The sequence below is a fragment of the Denticeps clupeoides genome, chromosome 10 (genome assembly GCF_900700375.1).
Source record: "Denticeps clupeoides chromosome 10, fDenClu1.1, whole genome shotgun sequence".
Taxonomy (NCBI): Eukaryota; Metazoa; Chordata; class Actinopteri; order Clupeiformes; family Denticipitidae; genus Denticeps; species Denticeps clupeoides.
The window spans coordinates 7,824,539-7,850,192 of record NC_041716.1 but is presented as its reverse complement, the minus strand read 5'-3'; the positions used below and the strand labels follow the sequence as shown (position 1 = coordinate 7,850,192).

General features: G+C 40.1%; 1 protein-coding gene and 1 long non-coding RNA gene across 4 annotated transcripts; one reads left to right on the top strand and one right to left on the bottom strand.

Annotated features, from left to right (window-relative positions):
- Nucleotides 1-232: 232 nt before the first annotated feature.
- Nucleotides 233-25,613, top strand: cep104 (centrosomal protein 104). Of its 3 annotated transcripts, none has more exons than XM_028992506.1 (22): nt 233-429; nt 916-1,042; nt 1,352-1,525; nt 1,672-1,810; nt 1,902-1,964; nt 3,228-3,304; nt 3,461-3,629; nt 3,834-3,989; nt 4,547-4,735; nt 7,393-7,590; nt 8,625-8,792; nt 13,820-13,993; nt 15,878-16,054; nt 18,615-18,815; nt 19,103-19,195; nt 19,663-19,723; nt 20,051-20,141; nt 20,250-20,358; nt 21,326-21,464; nt 21,909-21,994; nt 23,248-23,335; nt 24,004-25,613. In XM_028992506.1, the coding sequence occupies exons 1-22, from the start codon at nt 321-323 to the stop codon at nt 24,135-24,137; spliced, it is 2,922 nt and encodes a 973-aa protein (XP_028848339.1). In that variant the 5' UTR covers nt 233-320; the 3' UTR covers nt 24,138-25,613. The 3 variants fall into 3 exon arrangements, with proteins under 3 accessions (XP_028848339.1, XP_028848337.1, XP_028848340.1); XM_028992504.1 differs by having other exon boundaries at nt 234-429; nt 19,660-19,723; XM_028992507.1 differs by having other exon boundaries at nt 237-429; nt 19,660-19,723; nt 21,909-21,976.
- On the bottom strand, nt 9,855-17,718 carry LOC114797620 (uncharacterized). The gene is made up of 3 exons (XR_003750959.1): nt 17,483-17,718; nt 13,861-14,018; nt 9,855-10,448 (listed from the first exon to the last, which is right to left on the bottom strand). It is a non-coding gene; the product is annotated as an uncharacterized LOC114797620 (long non-coding RNA).
- Nucleotides 25,614-25,654: the final 41 nt, after the last annotated feature.

The window sequence follows — 25,654 nt, the reverse complement described above, 5'->3', positions numbered from 1 at the left end:
ACGACCTGACGTCTCAATCTCGGTAGGGTTAATATATACAAGCGAAATAAAAACCATTAGCAACATGCTTATGCTGTCTTTTTCATGTTATGTTTAGTAGTTATCTCCTCATGACATTGATGCATTATAAAACGTCCATTATAGTTGGTTTTATTGAAGCTGAACTAAGATAATTCAACTTTAATTTTCATCATATTGTTCATAAACTATATTCACTCTTGTTTTCTCCAGATAAATACATATTTTCAGCAGTAACATGACTACAAGCTCAATGTGTATGACATCACAATCTATACCGTTTGTTATTTCGAGGCGCAGAGATGAACAACATTTCCCATGAGCCTTCACGATGTCACTCTACGCATGCGCCTCATGGCTTAGTTGACCGTGGTTATGGAGATGGCATTGACAGCGTGTCTGTGCGTCTTGGTAAATATTTCTTCAAGACACGTATCTCTTAATCTCGTGGCTCTCAATTGTTTGATGAACGCGTTTTATCTTCGATCTAGTTACACGTTGAGTAGAAATGTAAAGCCCTTTAGAGGTAACTTCGACGAGTTGTTATTGAGGAAAAGCACAAGCTAGCTAGCCTGATATGTGAACATGGACATTTTCACAATATGCTACCGTACAAGTAATTTCACTGAAAGTATGACATGTTCCTAGAGCTTCTGAATAATGTTTTAATATATAACAAAACATTCAAGTTAGCAAATTACTTCATACCATAAATTAACATGTATTTGTATTGTTATAAAAGTCTATTCTTTGCTTAGAAGAAGTATATCTTGCTTTCTCTGGTGGGAAATAGTGATCTAATTAATATAATCGAACTATTATGTTTATAATCTTTATTTTAACATATTAATCTTCATTATAAGATGAATTTTAAAAATCTTTTTCACATTGACACAGTGCATGGAGGCAGAATGCCACGCAAGATAGGGTTTGTAGTGGCCAGTTCCTCTGGTCATGAGGACAACTTTAGTGCCAATGAGCTTATGGTCCATGCTCCCACTGTCCATGGCTGGAGATCTGCAAGGTGAGGAGGTTATTTTGTTTAATTCACGTCCTCATGTAACAGATTTCCAGAACTTTCTAAACATGGTCCTTATTCTAATTCATGATGACACCATTTATATGTTTGTTTTTATGTACTCCTTGGCACTTTAAGTATGTGGAAAGTGCCAAGAATTTAATAAAAACAAGCATATAAATGTGTTCAAGAAGACACAGACCTTCACCAGCAAATTGCTGATAGGTGCTTGTAATTGGGACACAACTGAAGTGTTCTGCACTAATTTTTACCTGCAAGGGCACATTTTCTATTTCTTTTTTTTACCCCATACAGATTCTGCACCTACCCGCAGGAGATAACACTGCAGGTGACAGAACGCTGTCGCCTCAAGAAGCTTCAGCTGTTGGCCCATCAGTTCATGATCCCTTCTGAAGTCGAGTTCCATATCGCTGACAGCCCTCTAGAGTCTGGTGCTCCCAACCATGTCCTACATTTTCGCAGATTAGGGTGAATACTGATAGCTGGCAGCACCAGTACCATTATAAATTGTTTTAATAAAGACTCACTAAATAGATACCAGTGGCTTCATGGATATTGCACACACAGATTCTGTTAATATGCATTAAATTGCTTTTAATAACTCTCTATCACAGCTATGTCTCTTTATCGGACAATGAGAAAACAGCATTTGGAGCACGGGAACTGAAGTCAGTGTACATTGATGCAGTGGGGACCCACTTGAAACTAATCTTTAATAAAAGTCACATAAATTGTCACAACCTATACAACCAGGTAATTTTACATGAACTATGAGCCACATTGTTTATTCATTTTATTCCAGACATTTTGTTAATAGATTCTTTATTTTTGCCCTATATCTAAGGTTGCATTGGTTGCCATAAATATCTTGGGAGACCATGTGGATGCCAGTGAGGTCAACAGCATTGTACGTTTAAAGTTTTACTTATGTCTTAGTTTCCTAAATATTTAACTTTGAAATATTTTTTTCTAAATTATGTAGTCAGTAAATCCAAAGTAGCAGACAGAAACATTAGCAGAAGACATGCAACATCAGCACTGGGCAATTTAACATCAACCATCCAATAACCATTAACTTTATTTATGGGAATCCTTAATAAAAGGGCCCATTTTCAAGAGGTCACAGAGTTATAATGTGTTAGTTAATCAGCTAATCAAATTGCAAAATGTCCATTAGAAGAATGATCAGCCGTCAGTCCTGATGTGTGTAAATCAGCTGTTTTTCTATAAGGAATTAGGTTTATCTCAGTTCATTAATCACATCAAATAATTTCAAATCATTCATGTAGTATTCTTACTATAAAACGTTGAATAACACAATACCTTTACAAACCAGGAAAGATATTTTTTGACCAAGTGTGTTAATGTGGTTGCTTTTACTACCAATGCAGTCCTCTAGATGGCACTCAAGGCTCATCTGTAACTCAACCTTGTTAATCAGTTATCTCACCTTATTCAGAAACTCATTTTCCAGAGTTCTGGACCACATGCACATTAATGCACCATACACTGGAACTGTAACAGTATCCATAATAGTGATGGGCTTTTTTTGTAAAATGGTTACATATGTAGAAGTGGCATGGCACAATTCTTAAGGCCTGATGTTTTTATTTTAAACCATGTAACTGGTGTAAATAATGTGAACCCCAGCATGTTTGTGTATGCTGATGTGTCTGGACTGCTTTTGGAAGTTTTATTAGACTGTGCTCGGTAGCCAGAGGCAGGAATGTAGTAACAGTGCTTGGTGCTGTAATCATTGCAGAGCCACAAACAAGTGTAATCAGATGAGGCTGCAGATTGATGTGTGCTGGAGAGGCATGGTTGTTCTTTATTGCTCAGTGGATTCTTGGTAACAGTCTCCACATTGTCCTTCCATAATCTCGCCGGTGGCCTGTCATCGATGTGGCCTCTGTAATCCTCACCACAGCTACAACTTAACTCTGATGTTTTACAGAGGGTTCTTGTATGCACGTTTGTAAGATGTGAGTTCTAATTTTGCATTAACAACATAGTGTTAAAAAAAAATTATCAATCTAATATTATGACATTATAGATTTGTCTCATTTAATGAATGCTACTTACAAATGGTACATAAAATGTTATTTATTTTTTTATTTCAGACATGCTGTATGTAACCATTCAGCTTACTGACTGTTCCGTTTTTCTGTAGCCCACAAGGGACCATCTTATCGAGCAGTACATCAGCAGCAGTCAGCGCGAGTCTGCCTTGGATGGAACCTACTCACGGTGTGGAAAAACTCTTCTCCACAGTTTATAACTAATGAATTACATTCTTACATTGATTGTGTAGTATGTAAATTCCCATGGATTCTTACAAATTCTGCATATATTCTGTGGCTTCCCACAGTTTTCACTTTTATTCATTTATTAACTTATTTACAGCAAGTATGAGTCTCTCTCACCTCTGGATGACTTGGCCTTTGACATGTACCAAGACCCAGAGATGGCTCAAATCATACGTTCACTTAATGATAAGAAGCAGGAAATGGTCAGACTTGAAAGATACGACATTGCCAAGAAGCTGAAGCAGGCCATTGCAGACTTCCAGAAGGTACCTAAACAATAGAGTTAAACAGAAGCTTCAAGTCAGTCACATTTTCATCTTTTAATTATTCCACTCACATCATTGTCACTGCTGTGCTGAGTGGTCCAACAAATATGTTCATCAGTATTTGGACTCGTTGGAAAGTGTATCCATGATCTATCTGTCTTTAAAGCTTTTTTTTGGTGAAGTGTTCATTGACGTGCCTCTCAGGTTGGGGAGCATCTGGGTCGCTGTCATGTGGAGAAGCGCAGTGCCATTGAGAAGGAGGACTACGACACAGCCAGACTGATGAAAGAGCAGATGGAGGAATACAGACTCATGGTTTATCAGCAACTCCAGCTTCATGACCTGCTGGATGTCGACCAGGTCGGCGTCATTAAGGAATTCAATCGAGTAACTTGACACTTCACCTCTGCTCAGCCAAACGAGTTGGTTGATAGCCCACCTTCATTTACAGTTCTTCTCCATTAAATATTCAAACAAGATGTAGTGATGGTGGGGGACCTGCGAAATGTCAATCTGACTTACGCACATTATTTTATGAGCTTGTATTTGGCCAATTGACTTGTTCCTGTGCTGATCATGTTCTTTCAGTCCCACAGTATATGTCACTGTTTTAGCCCTTCTTGAATGTATTTAATCACAATCACCCAAACTTGCACCACCAAATGAATTCTGTTTAACTAGTTCCGTCTGTTATTTGGGTGGCCAGTTTTTATTAATAATTGTTATTGTGCAAGTCTCTGGTTTGTTCATGCATTTTGGGTTTTTGGTTGTATGAGGTCAGGCTGTCATGTGACATACTGTGCCTTGCTGGTCTCCATTGTACAATAGATTTGACTCTGCATCCCTTTGAGTTACATGACCCTGCCAGTGTCTGTTTCCCCTTCTGGCCTTCATCCAATATCTCCTCACATCTACAGATCCAGACAATGTCAGAAGTCTTTACTGATGAGCTCAATGCACCGCCCCACAGTGCTAAAGCTACCCCTGAAGTGGCTCAGAGAACACAGCTGGAGAGACCCCTAGAACTGGAGAATTTCACACCCCAAACTGCCACTCCTGAGCAGACCCACTCAGCTACCCCACGCCTTCCAGTCCCTCAGATTGACGTGAGTCTGAATAATACTTATTACATAATCTATGACAAGGTGTCTGTCAAATCATTGTAATATATATTTAGTCCCCTTTGGTATAATTAATCAATGTTAAATAAAACGTAACATTTTCAGCACCAAATAATTATATAGACATTTGTTATTATATATTTAACATTTATGGCATTCAAATTCAAATTTTATTTGTCACATACACTATCATACATGGTAGTGAAATACTTTTAAATACTTGGGACCAGGGACCTCTTGATCTGCAGTCAAATGCTGTACCACTGAGCTATAGCCCCACACATTTACTAGACACCCTTGTCATAGGCGACAAACAACCAGTAGTTACAGGGACAGTCACCCTAGAGACACTCAGTGTTAAGTGTCTTGCTCAGGGACACAATGGTAGTAAGTGGTTCTGGTTCATAGGCAAGTGTGTTACCCACTAGGATATCAGTTGTACTTGCACAATGTAGAGCATTGCATGTATCATACTGCTTTGATGGACGTTACCAGGCAGAAGAAATAAAGCATTTAAACAGAATATGACTATGATCTATGATACTGAAGTAATGTTGGGAAAAAAATTAATTGACCCCTGATGTAATTCAGTGACTAAATCCATAAAAGGCTTTTACAGGTGCATGTTATACAGATGAGCGTTAGTCAGACTTTATTTCTAGAGCATGAAAGGACATAGTTACGTAGCGGTCAACAAATTTGATCATCCACTAGCGAACCCCACTAGTCGATACCCTGAACTCACTCACAGGGATTGTAGTAGCCTAGTGTGTAACACACTTGCCTATGAACCAGAAGACTACAGAGTCACAGGACCAAACCCCACTTAATACCATTGTGTCCCTGAGCAAGACACTTAACCCTAAGTTGCTCCAGGGGGACTGTCCCTGTAACTACTGATTGTAAGTCGTTTTGGATAAGAGCGTCTGATAAATGCAGTAAATGTAAATGTAACAAAACCCACAAATACCATTGTCCCTTTCATGGTATTTTTTTCATCAGTTAAAAAAAAAAATAGGAATAATTCTGCCTGGGATAAAATTTGAAATAATAAATTAGCACACATCAAAATGAAAGCATTTTTCTTGATTTGTGCTGTCAATGTGTCATGGTTTTTCCATTTTTGTCAGCAATGTTGCGCTTCATTGACACAGGTGAGGCAGTATATTTGGTTGCAGGATGTTCGCGAGGCGTAACAATCTCTGGGGGATTTCAGTCTTGGACAGGTTGAGTTTCAGCAGTTAATTAAAGTGATTTAACCCTTGGTTGCGTCAGCCCTGTTGTCTCGATCTGTCCACTGTGAGTCAGCAGGAGACGTGCTTATCTCTTGGTGGACTTTCTCCGCTTTCAGGGAAGATTTGCAGCAGTGGTAATTGCCATTTGTCATCTGGGTGTAAATTGTATTTTCAGATTTTTTTTTAACTGCAAATAATAAAAAAAAAATAGCTTACTTTTATGATGTATGTACATCCAACCAATGTGTGTGTGTGTGTGTGTGTTACATTGTACTACATTAAATATATAGTATCTTTTGGGAGTCAGGGTTACTCAAATGTGACACCACTGTTAAACTGTCACTCTTGCCAACCTGCCAAGGCATTAGTGAACTACATGCTAACACAGCAACAACATCTCTGTTGACAGGTAATTTGCGGTTCCATCGGGCTCAGCACACCACTTGTTTGTCATTTCAAATTGCAAACGACCAACACTTCCGGGATCTGTTGAGGTCAGATTAGGTTTTTTGAGAAGATCTAGAGAAATTAATTTTTTTAGGAGGGAGTAAGACTGAGGCACTTTCACCTTTTATAACTAATGCAAGTGAAACTGAGTAAATTGGAAACAAGCTTGTGGTCAGTATAATCCATAATTCAGAGCGCAACTTCTGCTGGCCTGAATAAGCACATGGTGGAATGAGGTTTTAAGAATTCACGCATCTAGAGTGTCAGCAGGGAGATTTGGAAGCAAGTGGAAGCAACTAAGGAAGCAGTCTGAGAAGATACTGTGGTTTATTTGAACCCTTTAAATATGTATGTATAATTAAATGTATAATTATGCTGATTGTTTCAATTGCAGGTGCTTATTTGTGGATGCATCCTGTAACCAGCTATAGTATTTATTAATATTATATTATATAATGTGAGGTTTTTTTTTGGTTTGTATGAATGTTTATGTGTGTTTATATCTCTCATTTATTAAGGGCCAGGGTTTTTGGCCCATTTTTAAAATGGTAATTTTTTTACCTGTGTATGTGGGTGTATGTGTGTCATTTATTAAGGGCCAGGGGTTTTCCCCCCGTTTAAATGGTCTTTTTTTACCTGTTTATGTGGGTGTATTCCCCCCTTTTAAATGGTCTTTTACCTGTTTATGTGGGTGTATGTGTCTCATTTATTAAGGGCCAGGTTTTTTTTTTTTTTTACCCCTTTTTAATGGTCTTTTTTTAACCTATGTATGTTGGTGTATGTTTCTCATTTATTAAGGGCCAGGGTTTTTGCCCCTTTTAAATTGTCTTTTTTTTTTTACCTGTGTATGTGTGTGTATATGTCTAATTTATTTAGAGCCAGGGTTTTTGCCATTTTTTAAAAATGGTCTTTTTACCTCTGTGTGTGTGTGTGTGTGTGTGTGTGTGTGTGTGTGTCCAGGTAAATTTTTTGCCTTTTGATGAGCGTCCAATACCAACGTTGAGGAACAGGGAGAGCCCTTGTGACAGGCTTCCCCTTGCCATTGCAGACCCCCTCTCCAACCCTCATAGCCCAATAGTCAGTGACGAGCCTGAGCCCCTGACAGAGAAAGCTCAGCGGGATGCCAGCCTTGCCATTGAGGTGTATGGAGACGACCTGGTGAGAACAAGTTTGTGTTGATATATTTCTGTGATGCTTCATGCTGTTTGTAAGGTTTTATTTATGTCAAGATGTGTTTGTGTCTTCGAGATGGTTGGTTTTTTATGAGCTTGTTAGTGTTTGAATATCGTAATTTCTATACCAAATTAGGGTTTTATAAATTACGTATAAATAAACCACACATGCAAATTAGAGTGAGATCCTGTCTCTTCCCTTCCTTCTCAGTGTCTTGTTGTATACTGAGATGTTGGAGGATGTCCCTGTTATAGAAATCTTGGTACAACGCCTGCTACCTAACCAGTACTGAAATTTTTCATTGGTTTTTGCAATACAAAATAAGAATTGAAAATAAACTAATTGAAATTGAAGTGAAGTGATCGTCATTGTGAAACACTGCAGCAACTGTGACACAACGAAATGTGTCCTCTGCTTTTAACCATCACCCTTGGTGATCAGTGGCCAGCCATGAAAGGCGCACGGGGAGCAGTGTGTGGGGACGGTACTTTGCTCAGTGGTAGTACAAGATTGGAACGGGTCTGAATAGGTCCTCTTCCTTAACTGCTAGGCCACCACTGCCCTACATAGGTCCCGTAAGACTGCATGTGAAGAGTCTGCTTTTAAAAGTCATGTAAATAACATGATCTAAGCTCGAACCTGATGGGGTCCCGTCTCTGACCTGCGCAAACTTGGAGGAAGAAACTCTGTGGTTTAAGATATGCTTTTCAGGGTTGTCATAAGTTTAGTTTAACATTTTTTTTTGGTAAATTTGACATTTTGTGTTTTTTTTTTTTTATTTTCTTTCATATTGTATTGTCATGAAAATTTGATTTTGAGTCATTGAAAATTCTTTTGTGAAAATGTATAAGAACCCTGTAGATAAAAACACTGAAATTCAAGGACTAAAAGTTGTATTTGCTATATACTTGTACTTATTACTATATTCACCTCAAATTATCAGAAACAGCATTTAAATCAGGAATGTGTTGTATGTGTAATATGGAGACACTTTTAATTTTTTATTTTTTGTCCTGCAGGTGGCTGGAGCCTATTCAAAAAAATGGTCCTACAGAGAAGATGCTCTGTTGGCTGTCTGCAAGAAGCTAACAGAGTCTTCACCTGGGATGTCCAAAGGCGAGCTGAGGAACATGATGAGAGCCGCAGTCTTCCTCACCAAGAAAACGCTTCTGGACAACGTCTCCTCAGTATGTCAGTTCTTTCAATATTGATTTTTGTCTTTCCATCTAGGTAGGGCATTCTGAAACAGAACAAACATGGATTTGTCAGGATGCAAGGTGATGTAAGTCTGTAAAGATTCTCAGTCATCCAGGTGAATTTGTCTGAAAGTTGAGTCATGGCAACTGGGCTTTCTTTCTTTAATGTAGAGACGTTTCTTTCTGCATCACCAGAACTTTGTCAATCTGAGGAAAGCCATTGTCAGATTCTGTGGATGCATAATGAAACGTCTCTACATTAAAGAAAGAATGTCCAGTTGCCATGACTCAACTTTCAGACAAAAGGTGATGTATGGTGGCATAAATTGTTACATAAATTGGATGAGTTTGGCTACTTCATGCAAGTGTGCGGTTTTTAGCGTTTCCCTGCGGATCTACTCACTCATCAGGCAATGATTGTATGATTCTGATGTATGCTGCTTGTGACCATGTTACTGTTGAAAAGCTGTCAGCATCAGTCTGCAGGCTCATGTGCAGTAATTGGTTTTGCCTGTGCGAAACCTGCGTGGGTGTGGAAAAGAACACAAAGACACAGGAAATAGCAGAACTTCTTTCTATAAACCTCACACCTGTTTCTGGTGGTTGCATCATACCAATCTGTAAGGATGTCCACTGTGCCCTTAGTGCGTATTGGTTGGCTGAAGACAGACGTTACATTTACATTTATCCAGAGCGACTTACAACGTGCTTTCAAGTTACCATCGATGAAGTGATCAATTCTGGTTCACTAGGACCCCCAACTATGAATACAATCTTTTTATTCACTCTGTTGTATATTCTGTACATAAGTTAGACAATAAGAAGGTTACAAGTTAATCTAAATATTCTCTAAAGAGGAAGGTCTTGAGCTGTCATTTGAAAATACTCAGTGACTGAGCTGTTCTGACCTCGAGGGGAAGTTCATTCCACCACCGAGGGGCCAAAACAGAGAAGAGTCTAGATGAGTGTCTTCCTCGTACCTTCAGAGATGGAGGGACCGGGCGAGCAGTACTGGAGGCTCGGAGTATACGAGGTGCAGTGTGAGGTGTAATAAGGGCTGTGAGACAGAATGCGTTAAACCAGAGAAATTTGTGTAATATAAGGTTCCAAATAGAGGTGTTAGGAAATATTGATAGAGCAATATGTCGTGATCTTTTACATCTTGATATTGTAGCTATACAGGGACATTGAAAATGGATATTTTTGTATTCAATGTATCCTAGATGAACTCAAGTGGAACTTTGTGATCTCCACACATGATCTGGCATTGTTCAGTGGAGAGTGGCCCCTCTGTTGTCTTCTGAAGACAACAATCATCTCATTAGTTTTGTCCACGTTCAGAAACACATTGTTGACCTTACACCATTCTGGTAGTCTTTGCACCTCCTCTCTGTTCGCTGACTCACCGTTCTTGCATACGACACTGAAAACATCATTGGCACGGGCACAATGGTGGCCTTGAGACATGTTGGAACGACAGCCGTGCTCAGCGAGATGTTGAAGATGCCGGTGAGAACATCTGCCAGCTGGTCTGCACATTCTCTGAGGATCTTCCAGGGATGCTGTCTGGTCCAGCAGCCTTTTCGTGAGTTAACTCTGCGAAGAGTTTTCCTCACGTGCGCCTTGGTTGGACACAGCACCTATTCACTGGAAGGAGGGTCGCATCATTCTGAGTGTCTAACCGGACACTATAAATGACATTATAAGTCATTCAGCACCTCTGGTAGGGAAGCGTCACTGTCACAGGCAGTCCTGTAGTTTCTGATGTCCTGGATGCCCTGCCACATGCACCTTGTATATATAACGGACACTTTTTAACAATCTAGGTTGTCCAAAATGCTTAACGGTATTGAGAATAAAACTCATTTTCTGCCCCTGTGCACATTTTGCTGCTCTAATGGCTCATGACAGTTTGGCCATAAACTGAGTCTCTGGCATTCAGCATTTCACGTACCTCTGCAGCAAGAGGTGAGGGCGTGACTGATGGTGAGGGCAGACAGGACCAGTGAACTGGGAACGTGACTGGGGCCATTTTGAAGTGCCCGTCTAAGTGAGGTTCTCATGGTGTGTCCCAGAAAAGAAGGAAAAAATAAATAAAGGTAAAGGCCCTGTGCTTTGCTTACCTATGAAACCAGTGAAGGTTGTACTGACCATTATATCAGGGTTTTGTTTTTGCAAAAAACAGCAAGGTCATGGAAACGGGTTTTATCTTGATGAATGGAACAGAAGTGGATGCTTAATGAGCGCTGCTCAGGGCTGCACGTCTGCTACACTGCTGTTAGTTTTGGTTTCATGTGATATTGCTTTTTAAAGCAGTACAAGCCGCCATCAGGCCCATAATTATTTGAATTGAGACGTGGCAGAAGAAATAACTAGAATGACTTTGGTACTGGTCGACTGGTTAGGAGGCAGTGACCCAGACGGTACGCAATAATTGTGTTCTGTGTGAACACCACAACTTTGTTACATCGAACCTGTATGTGAAGGGTCAATATTTTCTTTTGCAAATTTGATGATTGGCTAGCATGCATCTGTTGGTCTTCTTTCCTCCTAGTCAGCTAGGAATGTTCCGTTATGAACACATCTGGTTTTCAATAGTAGAAGTACCAGTAATAGTCCATTCTTTTTACTTTTAATAAATTTGCCAAAACCTCGAGTAAACTTTTTTTTTTTTTTACATTGTCATTATAAGGGAAAAAAGTGCTTTTAATCCATTTAGGAATAAAATGTGGAAAAAGTGATGCGATGTGAATGCTTTCCGGATGCACTGTATTTATATATATTTGCAGTCACATGGCTTTGGCCAAACACTGCCATCAGTCCACTAGCAAACCCCTTCTCTCAAAACTCTGCCACAGCTTTCCCCTCAGAAATTGACTTTTTTTTTTTTTTTTTTTCTTTCTGTATCCCCATTCATAAGTGCTGGGGGTCTCGACCCTGAACAATGCTGCTTCAGTGCTGCGGTCCTGTCCCTGGGGGGGTTTACCTCCTCCTGGCTGCACGGTTACCATAGACTTCTACACATTTAACAAGCCCTACGTCCTGCAGCTGTTCATGGTTGGATAACTTTCTTTTTTTCTTTCCACATTATTTTTTGGAAACAACCTGATCAGTGTGTGTGCGAAACCCATTTAGCTCACATTACTAATTAAAGAGGTACACAGAGATGCAAGTGGTGAGAGTGGCTAAGTTAGTGTTGGTGACCTCATTTGTGTTATGGCCTCTAGTCCTCATTAATATTCATTGCTAGGGGTGTGCAATTAATATCGCACAGTTTTAACTCTTCCCGTACACTCATCTTGAAAGTTATTGTGGCAAGATGGTCACGGAAATATTTATGATTTTCCTAGAGATCTTACTGTTGAATGCAAATGAAGCAATAATACATAGAAAGTTAATTCTTTATCCACTGTGAAAGTGTGGTATTTATGTGCTTTTTAATTGTAAGATTGCATTAAACATCAGCCCAGATTTGGCTGTTGCTGTTGCTAAGCAACGCCATTTATTTATCCATCTGTCAGATATGTTGCAGATTCTGGCAGGTAAAACAAGGTGAATAATGCCAAAAATAATGTTGTCTGGTCCAGATATTCCTCATAAGAGGCATTTCAAGGTCTGACCTAGGTGTGGTTTAATATGGGAATTCAATGATTAGGATAAATTAAACATAACATTTTCTGTATAGATATACAGGGAGTGCAGAATTATTAGGCAAGTTGTATTTTTGAGGAATAATTTTATTATTGAACAACAACCATGTTCTCAATGAACCCCAAAAAACTGAATGTTTTTGGAAGTAGTTCTTAGTTTGTTTTTATTTTTAGCTGTTTTAGGGGGATATCTGTGTGTGCAGGTGACTATTACTGTGCATAATTATTAGGCAACTTTAAAAAAAAAAAAATATATATATACCCATTTCAATCATTTATTTTTACCAGTGAAACCAATATAACATCTCCACATTCACAAATATACATTTCTGACATTCAAAAACAAATCAGCGACCAATATAGCCACCTTTCTTTGCAAGGACACTCAAAAGCCTGCCATCCATGGATTCTGTCAGTGTTTTGATCTGTTTACCATCAACATTGCGTGCAGCAGCAACCACAGCCTCCCAGACACTGTTCAGAGAGGTGTACGGTTTTCCCTCCTTGTAAATCTCACATTTGATGATGGACCACAGGTTCTCAATGGGGTTCAGATCAGGTGAACAAGGAGGCCATGCCATTAGTTTTTCTTCTTTTATACCCTTTCTTGCCTGCCACATGCAAGGAGCTCTCTGCCCTTTACCAATCCAGCCATGGGCCCATCCATCTGGCCCATCAAGACTCACTCTCATTTCATCAGTCCATAAAACCTTGAGATATTTCTTGGCCCAGTCTTGACGTTTCAGCTTGTGTGTCTTGTTCAGTGGTGGTCGTCTTTCAGCCTTTCTTACCTTGGCCATGTCTCTGAGTATTGCACACCTTGTGCTTTTGGGCACTCCAGTGAGGTTGCAGCTCTGAAATATGGCCAAACTGGTGGCAAGTAGCATCTTGGCAGCTGCACGCTTGACTTTTCTCAGTTCATGGGCAGTTATTTTGTGCCTTTGTTTTTCCACACGCTTCTTGCGACCCTGTTGACTATTTTGAATGAAACGCTTGATTGTTCGATGATCACGCTTCAGAAGCTTTGCAATTTTAAGAGTGCTGCATCCCTCTGCAAGATATCTCACTATTTTTGACTTTTCTGAGCCTGTCAAGTCCTTCTTTTGACCCATTTTGCCAAAGGAAAGGAAGTTGCCTAATAATTATGCACACCTGATATTGGGTGTTGATGTCATTAGACCACACCCCTTCTCATTACAGAGATGCACATCACCTAATATGCTTAATTGGTAGTAGGCTTTCGAGCCTATACAGCTTGGAGTAAGACAACATGCATGAAGAGGATGATGTGGACAAAATACTCATTTGCCTAATAATTCTGCACTCCCTGTATTGAATAATGAAATGATTTTTTTTCTAAACATTCAGGTTTTCCAGGCATCGCTGAAGCTACTAGAGATCATCCTCACCCAGTTTGTCACCAAGCACCACCTAGGAAAGGCTGAAGTGGCCCACTGTTTGGAGCAGATCTGGCCCAACCTCCTCTCCAGGACTGGTGATTCGAGCTCCAGGGTCCGTGCCGTGGCTATGACCTTCATTCAGGTGAAGTAGACAACAGAGAGGGCTGCTGAAAGTCATGCTTGCATTAGTGAAGTGAAGTGCTACACAGCATTAAGTTAAGTCTCCACCCACATTGTGATGGTGCTCTACTGAAGTATATATATAAAAACACACACACATATGCTGCACAAACCACTTTACAGAAGGGCAGAAAACAGCTACATTCTGGCTTGGTTCTAAACATAAAGAGAAGGTTAATTTAATTAAAACCTGTTGTAGATGTTTATATAATGCAGCGCTGTTGTGCACTATGTTTAGCTGTGGGTTGTATTTTAGTACACAGCCTACGTGGTTTTCAGATTACTTGATGAAAGATGGTAACGTGCACCTGATCATTGATGGTAACATGAAAGCACGTTGTAAGTTGCTCTGTATACAGGCATCTGCCAAATACCTTAAATGTAAATGTAAATCAGATTTAACTGTTTATTAGAATACAAAAAATATTTAGGATAAAATTTCTCAGTCTTGTTTCAGTTTCATTTTTTTTTTTTTAATGCTCATGGAGCCTGGACCATATAACCGCAGCATTGAATGTGACTGAAATCATGACTGAGGCCATGTTTGCTCTATTCGAACCTCTTCTCTGTCGTTGGATCGGTGTATTCCTGCTACAGGGCAGTGTGGCCCTGCGTTTCATGAATTCATCACTAAATTGCAATGGTAAACAATTAAGATCCTTAGGCAGCAAAGTCATCCTACAACATTTACGCTGTCTTGACTACACTTCACGTTTAGTGTGAGCTGGTGTCACAATAAAAGGATTTCATTGCTCTGTCCGCAAAACGTTCTTCCAGTTCCAGAAGCGTCATTTTTGCTTTCTTTGGCACAAACTGTCGTTAGTCATTTTGTTCTTGCTCAGGGTTTCTTCTGCATTTTCCATGCCGCTGATCATCACATTTTTTGCTACTTCTGAAATCTTGGGCCAAATTGCAGACCAGGAACCAGTCTGAAAAAATTTATAAGACAGGGCAGTCATACTTGAATTGACTTGTGGCATCTGTCTCCAATTAGCCTTTTTTAAAAGACATCATTATCCTAGAGACTGACATGTGCCTTTGAATCACCATCAACATGTTTTTAGTTAAACGGCCCTCATCGTTACAAAAAGATCGTCACCACTAACTGCTTTTCTTGCATTAATGTATTTGCCTGTGTCGTGTGTTTGCATGTGTTCACTTTTGTGAGTGCATTGAGAACCCATTGGTACAGCTTTTTTTTTTTTTTTTGGTGACGCTGTAGAAATGTGTGTTGGTGTTTTTACCCAAAGAGAATGCACAGTGTGCACCGAAGAATTCAGCGAATACTGGTGTTTTCTTCCAATGCAGGCGTTTGGTTGTGTCCCTGACATACTCCGTTTGAAATCTGCCATTAGATCACAAGCCTGGCACTCTGTACCGTACTGAGGACACCAAATGGACCAGAGCTGATCTGACGCCTGAATGGGGCTATTTGTTAGCCTCATGACTCCATGTTGCTGTGTCTAGATGATTCAATTTATGATGCTTGTTGCTGACTGTAATTGCTGACTGTATTTTTATTTTTTTTTTGTAGTCTAACTGAGGGAACATGAGAACTTGGTTACTCCCTTGCTGTAGTTATGGGAATTGGGTGTGTAATTTCCTGAAAGTTCCCATGTTAGAGTGATGTAATGTCTTGATTTGGCAATTTTTTTTATTTAACCTGATCACCAAAGTGGTTCCTGTATTTGAAGGTATATAACTTGCTATGAGCAGGTTGGGGACAATTTCTTTTATGTATTCATGATGGGAAGTGGAAACAATTGATCTGCTGAAGCAATTCCTAACAGGAGCAGCTGAAATGAGAAGAAAATGTGTTTTTCATGACAAATGTTCTCCCCTACAGGAGATGGCACTGTTTAAGGAGGTTAGGTCCCTACAGATCATCCCCGGTGAGTTGGTGAAGCCCATGAAGTACAACACAGCCACGCGTGTCGCCCTGAGCCGCATGGAGCTTTTGGAGTGGATGGTGGAGAAGTTTGGCACACAAGACTCTGGTTTCACTGTGGACAATGTGATGAAGGTACAGTCACCATCCCGGATTGGTCTTCTGTCATGGTACTAGAGGACTAGGCATATTAAAGATTCACACGCTTGGTCAAATGTCCAATGTTCAAGGAACACTGTTCCATTGTGTTTTATAATGGTTGGTGGGACAACATTTTTTCTGTACACTAGTCTGTATGGTGCAAGTGCAAATGTAGCCCCTTGGTCATTAAATGCTTCAAGATGATGCTAATGAACTGGCATTGTATGCAAAATCAGTGGCACCTGAGTGGTACCTTAATGGATCGGGATTCGAACCGGCACCCTTATGATTACGGGTCTGCTTTCCTAGCGGCAAGGCCACCACCGCCCGATGGTATTTAAATGCCATTGTATAAAATTAGTGGACTTTGGCGAATTTGTAGTGAACAAAATATTGGGAAAAAATTTGTAATTTTTTTTTCATTACTGTTCCAGACACATATTAGATCAATTCTATTTATCTAAGGCTTCTTTTTTGTTTTGTGGCTCATCAAATCATATTTAATCTGGTTTTGACGTCTCATTCAGATTCACGCAAGCGTTTTGTGAGACTGATGGCCGGGATAGCCCGGCGAGGCTCGTTTTTCTGTGCAGTAGCTCCCTTAACCGTAAACTGTGCACACAGAGCCAAGGGGCTGTTTGGTCATTTTTGGCCTGACAGCCTCCGGTGTGACGCAAACCTCCTCCCGCTGTGACACAGTATCTAAGCCACAAAGCATCCAAGTGTTGACAGAGTGGCCAGCGAGGCAGTCCGTCCTCGGCAGATTTTTTTTTTTTTTTTTTACGAGGAGCAGCAGCCTAACGACTGTGTGTCACCGGGGGAGTTTTACAGCGCCGGTAGTAAATTGTTAAATGAAACCCCGTCCCTCTCAGAGAGGTGAGAGGTGGCGGTTGGTGTTTGTAGTCCCGGCCCGCCGTATTTGTGATCACCTCCCAACGTTCACCGGCACCTGCGCTGCCTCCTCAGGAATGTTTGCTGGACAAACTCCCTGACTGGCGCTCGGGCTAACAATGGCCGCTGATTTCGGCTGTCACCGGAGACAGGCAGCACGGCGAAGGTTCATTTTTCCTCCTTCCTGCTCGTTGAGCCTTTTTGTGTTTTGTGCGTCTGTCAGGCATTCGGATTACCGCACTGGCCCACGGTGATTTCTGTAAGGAGCGCTTGTTTAATTAAAGCAGGAGGCTTGGGTTTCACTCTTAACTGCCTTTGATCCCTCTCTCCCCCCCTCGGCCTTGCTTTGTTCTTTTAAATGAAAACGTACTGAAAACTCCTTCAAGACGTCCCATGTAATAATCCACATTCTGCTCCGTTGGGATATGAAAAGAGATATGAAAACCATGACTGAATAATAATGCAGTTTGATTTTTAAGCTTCTCTAGTTTAACTGCAGCTTATAAATGGCGTTTAAAGTTCTTTGCTCACCTATAAGAAGAAATGGGCCTCTTCTTCTGTCCCCTTTTGTGTCCCAGAGCTGAAAGAAGGGGCTCCTAGAAGGACCTCCGTGCTGAAAATTTTTCTCTCTTGCCACTTGTTTCCTGGGAGACATTCTGGACGAGGCCGCGATTGAGTTTCCTGTAATTAAAATGAGCGGCCGATGGGCAGGCAGGGGAGAATAAAGGTGGTCTGTCTCTGGACAGGCAGGGGAGAGAAGCTCTCTGTGCTTCTTCACTTCTGCATGATGTAATGCATTCAAAGACACTCAGATGCTGTGTTTTGGGGGTCCTGGGTGTTTGGTTTTAGAGTGGGGTACACCAAAAGCAAGCGTACACATGCATATTAAGTAAATAATTTTTATCCAAACGTATGGAGTTTATAATATAATTGTTTATGTCAGCAACAAAACATTTTTCTGTAATTTTTAAAAAAATACAGAAATTGCATATACATAAAAAACTTGGGCTCACAATTGATTAACAAATTACATATTTAGCAATGAATTAGTCATTATTAATCTCAGTTCATTCTTAAAACTTGCTGTAATTCATATTTACAACTAATTACAGAGACAAGTGTGGTGGTAGTAGCCTAGTGGGTAACACACTCGCCTATGAGCCAGAAGCCCCAGGTTCAAACCCCACTTACTACCATTGTGTCCCTGAGCAAGACACTTAACCCTGAGTGTCTCAAGGGGGGGACTGTCCCTGTAACTAATGATTGTAAGTCACTCTGGATAAGGGCATCTGATAAATGCTGTAATGTAAATGTAAATAGGCTGAGGTGTAGAGTGACAGGAGATGATATGGACATTTTTTTTAAAAACAAAACACCTTCACAATAAATAAAATAGAAATAACATGTAGATGTTTTTTCAGTAGTTTCGTTTTTTCTTCTAATTTGCGCAGAGAGTGGAATTGCAGTACACAGTGTTTAAATTAGCCTTTTTTTTTTTAAATTCCATCTACCTATTGAGAAGACAAAAACGTAATTTGCATTCTGTTTTAGTTTGACCAGATCATCTCCCTGTCATTCCTCTTTTTCACACTTGTGTGAAAAAAATTGTGCAATTAATTTGTTAATTGTTTAACAGTCCTAATTATTATTCTCTCTGCACCAGTTTCTGACAGGCACTCTGGATCACAGTGCCTCTTCAGTGAGAGAGATGGCTGTGAAAATCATCTACTCCATGTACCGTCTCCATAGAAACACAGTCCTGGACTACCTCCCCGCCAACTCTGCCAACACACGCAAGAATGTCCTCTACAAAACCATCTTTGACGGTTTTGGCAGGATCGACGGCCACTCTGTAGTATCACAGGTTTGGCCCTAGGATCAAAGATGCAATTCATACGACCTTTTAATTACTGCAGAAACGATCATCCTTGCAATAGCACATAAAAATTAGCAGTGGCCCAGCTAAAATTTAAACTTTCCGTTGAGTCAACCTTTATTATTCCCTTACGTTCTCATCTGGGTGTGTTCATGGCTGCTCTGGCCAAGCTTAGCCACCTCATGCCAGCCTGCTCTGCCAAACTTATAGACATGATCCAACTTTTAGGCTGGCCATGTGAATGAGTTACCAACTTTTTTCCTGTATTTCTGAAGACGTCAAGGATGGCTACAGGACAGGACCCTCAGAGGGAGAGAGAGGAGATCAGGAGTCTGCAGGATCAGCTGGTTGCCCTGAAAGAGATTAGTGTATGTTCCTGTCACTGTGCACTTGAATTAATTAATTGAATGGGATTGGATTCATTTAATAAGATTTATGTGAAAGGTATAGATGGGAGATAAAATAAAGCAGCATAAAATGTGTTCACAGTTTGCCAGATTTTCCCTCATTTGATGAGAGCAACCTGTTATAGTGTATGTGTTTGTAACATATACAGTGACCTTTTGCTCTAAGGGGGACAGCAAAATACACTCTGAAGTATAAATCCACATCTGCCCTTTTCACTTATTTATTTATGTAAATAACAAAGGTGAATTCATATTTTGTATGTGAACATCGGTTGCAGTTCATTCTTCATATATTTTTTGATGCTTATAGTACTGGGAAGCTCTAGAAGCTCATAGAAGCTGTGTTCTCCATTAATGAATGGTGGTGATGTTGCTTTTTGACTCTTAAAAACTGAATAAATAAAGAAATAACTTTTTTGCCTCAGCAGGAGAAGGGAAAGGAGACTGCTAAAGTTTTGGAAAAGAAGGCTGCCAATACCATAAAAGCAGGTTAGTGCTCCTGGACACACAGCCTCTTTCATTACAGACCTGTTTATCTCAGGGCTTGGGGCACCCGACCATATCATCTGCATTTTACCGAAGCTGAAATTTGGCAGCGTTGTTATATTGTTATATTGAGCTTCAGAATACAGTGTCATCTTCATTCATCCATGAATCATAATTTGAGTTTTGCCTGGGTTCTGCTGTATTTTGCCTAAATTGCTTCTGTTTGTTTATATATATGACCTCTGCTACTATAATTTTTATATATTCATGCAGTATATTAAAAAACATGTCTTAAAATGATTTAACCACAATATGAATGTTTCTTCATAGTGAACAAAAAGGTACCCTACCCATCAAATAGCAAACAGCCACATCCCACAGAGTCTGAAAATCGCTTGGCCACAACAAAGGATTCAGAAAGGTGAAAATGAATTTTTTTTTATTTTCTGAATTGTAAGTTACATGTCTCTACAAAGGGTGTTGATTTCAGAAAATTGAGTGTAGCATTTTGTGTTTGTTCACGTTGCAGCCTGTGTATATTCTGCGGCGAGAAAGATGAAGCTTTCACAGATGAAGGGCTAGATTTGCACTACTGGAAGCACTGCCCCATGCTGCGACGCTGTGTCCAGTGCAGACAGGTAGGAAAGGGTTAGGATACATGCAAAGAATACATGCAATTTGTACACCAGGCTGTGTTGTAAAATAACTGTATTTAGAATACAGTTACAGTTTTAGAATGTATTGCATAAGAATCTGAAACAAACAATGAAGCATACATGGACAAAATGTATCTTATCTGTATTCTGAAAGTATTCTCTTTTTTTAGGCAATGTAACTGAATATATTACTGAATACATTTATGGCAGTCTATTCACTATTTTTTTCCAACATATTTTGCTCAACCCTGCAGGTGGGACGTGTAAGCATATGCAAATGCCTCTACATGCAGACTGGCACAAAAATTATATTTCCAGTGAAAGTCCATGAAAAGTGATTGTTTTTGTCATGGTGATACACAGTACACAACTAAATGTGTCTTCTGCATTTAACCCATCACCCTTATGAGTAGTGGGCAGCCATGAAAGGTGCCTGGGGAGCAGTGTGTGGGGACACCCTTTGGTTACGAGTCCATTTCCTTATCCGCTAGGCCACCTCTGCCCCTTCATTTCACCTCTGTCTGTATTCACTTCACTGTGTACTGGAACACAGATATATGTGGTTTAATTATAAATAGAAGTCCAGAGTGGCTGTCACACATTGTGAATGGGGCTTCCTATTTGTAATTTGTACAGTTTAGTTATTTTCTGTTAAATGAACAAGGCGTTAAACCAAACGGTGGCTTTGTGGCTACATAACAATCATTTTCCAAAAAACCTCCTGGCCTTGTGGTGCTGAATCATTCTGCCTTTTAACATTATACATGCCTGTTTGTGGTGGCTCATGAGACAAGAAAGCAAGGTGAGGTACACCTAAAAAGCACACTGTTTTTGAAAGTTTGTTAAAGGCTGTATTGAAAAAAAACAGCAACCATCCAAAAACACCTGGCCGCACTTGTGTGACTTCAGTATCCTCCTGTCTGTCTTTTTTTTTATGATTTTTGCATAGGTGGTTGAAATCTCTGGTCTGACAGATCACCTCTTGATGGACTGCGAGAACAATGGCGCGTTCATGCAGTGCGCCCGCTGCACAGAAGCTGTGCATAAAGACCAGCTGAGTGAACACGCTCAAAGTTCAGCTTGCAACCGTAAGCGCTCCTCTCATGTCTTAACGTAACAAATATACTATACAGAAAAACCTATTATAGTATTAGTACACAAATAAGGGTTATGAGCATCTTCTCAGTTGCTTAAACATGTTGGGTATTATAGCATGTTTCAAACCTGAAGGTATATTCAACTACCATGAATCCCTGTGATCCATTGAAAGTTAACTTGTTTTAGGGTTAACAGAGGTGGAAGAAGACCTGGGGGGAGAACACTTCTGTTGGTCTTGGACAGTAATTTCGGCACATACTCAACAACAGTGGTGCTGGGATATTAAAATAAATTATTGTCAAAAAATATTGTTCCTTTAGTGGATTTAACAAATCTGACTGTTAAAGATATTTTAAGGAAGTGTATGGGTGAAGCAGGCCACGATCCCTGTTTCAGTGCAGCGTTGATCATTACCGGACTCTCTGTCGCCACAGCCCCGGGTTCAGGAAAGGCTTCCAACCATTGTCCTTTGTGCCACGAGAATTTCGCACCAGGAGAAGAGGTGAGACAAGTGCATCAGGTGAGCCGTGCTGTGATGTCACACGGTTCCCGACCCACACTGCAAAAAAAAAAAACTATCTTGGTCTTAACAAGCCAAGATTTTTTACTTGAAAAGACTTGTATATGTGAGCTATTGGCAGAAATAAGATTTACTTGCATTCATTTGCCAAAATGAATACACTGTTACAGAATTGTGCAGAGTCAGCATAGAGGAAGTTCAGGACAAATTGTTTAAACAAATTACAAGCATGTCCATGAATTGGTAATCTGTCATATATGTTCCACATTTCTATTTATCTGCAGTAAATCAAGGAATCTGCTATGACCTCGATTTAAATGGCCACTACAACAAGAATGTAGCTTTAAGTGCCAAGTTTATTAAACCATTTTTATGGTGACTCACATACACAGAACAAATTGCATTATATGTGTCTTTAGACATTTGGCTAATGGGCCATGGTTGAGGCACTGGATCTTGTTAAACTCACATTAATCACTACCCCGGTAGTGGTACACTAATATGGAAATCCTGGCAGAAACCCAAGCAATTCCCGTAATTCCTTTGGGTAAAGTGCGCCCTTAATTTGCAAACCATAAAACAAACCACCACATGTTATTACTGCTAAACGCTTTGCCGTAACATGTCTCAAGAACCCATGTTTTCTGATAAAGCCACTTCTTTAAAAGATTGCTGTAGGTTTGCTGTTCGGCACGTGCTGTTTGCTTAAAGGGGCTTGATCGGGTGGTCTGAAGTAAGCCCCAGTGCCCAACGGAGTGAAAATACCGTCGGTGAAACAGTAGATGTGTTATTCCTCATGCACACTGCTGGTATTTTCCATGTTCGGTGAGGGATGGGATAAAAAGTGAAATCCCCCTTACAGTCGATGGAAGGGGGGGGGGGTGGTGGTGGCAAAGTCACAGAAAAGGTTACTGTGTATCCAACCTGGCCTGTGTGTGTTTTTTTTTTTTTTTTGGGGGGGGGGGGGTAAAATGAGAGGAGAATGTAAACGAAATTCTGTAGCGTTGAAGATTTATTACACATGAAATGAAGTCAAGTCTCTCCTTATTATTAATCGCCATTTTCTTGTATTTATAATCATAATTGTGTCCCTAGTTTTTAATGGAAATCCAAGGGAAAGTGTAAAGGCATAAAGAAATGTGTGTTTTTGTTAAGGTGATAGAGAATATTTTATTGAACAAGATGCTCTCATGACAGGGCTCTTCTTCTATAAAGCATCGCACAGGATTTAAGAGTATGTTCTTTCTCTTCAGGCCTGGAAGTGGCACCTCATGAGCAGAGAGGGATGTACACAGAACCCACGGAGGGCTGCCCTATCCCAGCGGCCTCGGCTCTCACAAGGTAACCCATTCATCCCTGGACCTGCAACGTACCTACACACAGGGCTGAAGAAAGAGTGCTTTGGAAAGTTGTACTGACCAGCTTGCTCATTACAACTTAAATTATCAATACTGGCACCTTTTATATTTTGTCCATTGGGGCAAAGGTGGCATAGCGGTTAAGGAATTGGACCCGTAATCAGAAGGTTGCTGGTTCAAATCTGGAACCACCAAGGTGCCACTGAGGTGCCAGTGAGCAAAGCACCATCCCCACACACTGCTCCCCGGGCGCCTGTCATGGCTTCCCACTGCTCACCAAGGTTAAAAGCAGAGGACACATTCCTTTGTGTGCACAGTGTGCTGTGCTGCAGTGTTTCACAATGACAATCACCCCACTTTCACTTTAAACAAATTGCACATACAGTACAGGCCAAAAGTTTGGACACCCCTTCTCATTCAATGTGTTTTCTTTATTTTCATGACCATTTACGTTGGTAGATTCTCATTCATAGTTTTGATACCTTCAGTGAGAATCTACCAATGTAAATGGTCATGAAAATAAAGAAAACACATTGAATGAGAAGGTGTGTCCAAACGTTTGGCCTGTACCTTTCGACTGAAAGTCAAAATAATATGCATAATAAATGTATGCCATATCAGCCATTTCACATGGGTTCATTTTCTGATCAGGAAGGACCATCACTCTTGGTGCAACAAAGCCTAAAGCTGGAGTCTCAAAAGGCAAGATTATAGACCGGGGCACCAAGATCCTACCCACCATGAAAGCAAATCGACCGGGCCACAGCATGCCAGCCAAACAGTAGAACGCCCAGCCTCCAAACCACACAAGTCTGTGTTGCACAGTGTAAACAGGGATGGACCACCTGCACCCTGGGCCCTGGAATATGCAACCCTCCCCATCTCCCATGGTCCCACCTTCTTTTCATGTCTTCGCAACGCTAACTGGTGTGTGACCATATCCAAAATTGTACCCATCATGCACTGCAGAAGTTGGCCAATTATACATACAAACTTGCACACTTAAATGCCACAACACAGTTAATTCACAAAATATTGCAAAGTATTATATTTCAGGGTTGACTGAATATTTTTGTGTTAATCACAGTAATGAGGGAATTCTCTGGGAGTACAGCTCCCAAACACGAGGGACTGAAAATGACAAGTCTAATGATTTCTACACCTACGAACGTTGTCACCTTTTTTGCTCTTCTTTCAAGCCCATTGTGTTTTTATATTTATCTATTGTGTGTATGTATGTGTGGATGTGTTTTTATATTTTTTTGCTGATATTTACACATTCATGTAAAGTAGCAGTCATGCACATTGCCCAGAAACACTTTTTACACAATTTTACGAAAATATCAATGACTGAAAAGGTGGAGAGGGTTCTGTTGAATTGAATGTGCTTATTGGTCAAAGTTGCTATAGTATTGATATTGATGTATTGAATACTAAAGCCACTTGACATAACATTCAACCTAATCAAAAAACGATTCTTCGCTATTTAGATTTATTTTTTTAGTTTTATCATTGAATCATTTTTATTAGTGTTTTTGTTGTTGATCTTGAAATCATATTATCAGCTATAAACATAAATGTACCGTTATCAGTGTTCTACAGATATTCTGTCAGGGAGAATTCAGTGTGCAATGGACCTGCCTGCACAGCACAGCGTGTGTGCAATTTTTGCAGTTCCACTAGAAAATGAAGAGACGATGCTGGTTTTTGATGTTTTACAGCAGGCATCAGTTGAATTGAAACTTTCTCTGATTACCCAGTTCCCGGTTCAAAAATATATAACTTCAACAGAGGACATGCTGAAAGGTGTTTTGGCCTTAACCTCATGCCATCATTTAATGCCAAATGTCATTTATTACATAGTATTACATAGTACTACATCCAAACAGCTGTGCTGGTTGATCAGCAGCTGTTGGGAGTTGTTTGGCATAAAGTTTCACTTAATAAAAAATATATATTTATGTGGGGTTTTTTTTGGTCAGGTGTTTAATAGTGACTACGAAGGATGTAAGAAACTTCAGAGAAGTCATTTATAAGCAGAATGCCAAAAGAATCTAAATTTGTATCGAACTGATAAGAGCGATTCACGTTGACCTCTACGACCTTTAAGCAAATCATGTTTTATTGTTAACATTCTAACTCCTTTTATGCATTCACCTCTTGTGATGTATGTATGAACTTATGCCAGAGTGGCACGAGTGGCAGATGGATTTTGCGACTTCCGTAAAAAAAAAATTTTAATAAATGACTGTAAATAACAAGAGTTGTCCACATTTTATTCTGAGGTCAGATAGTACCAACA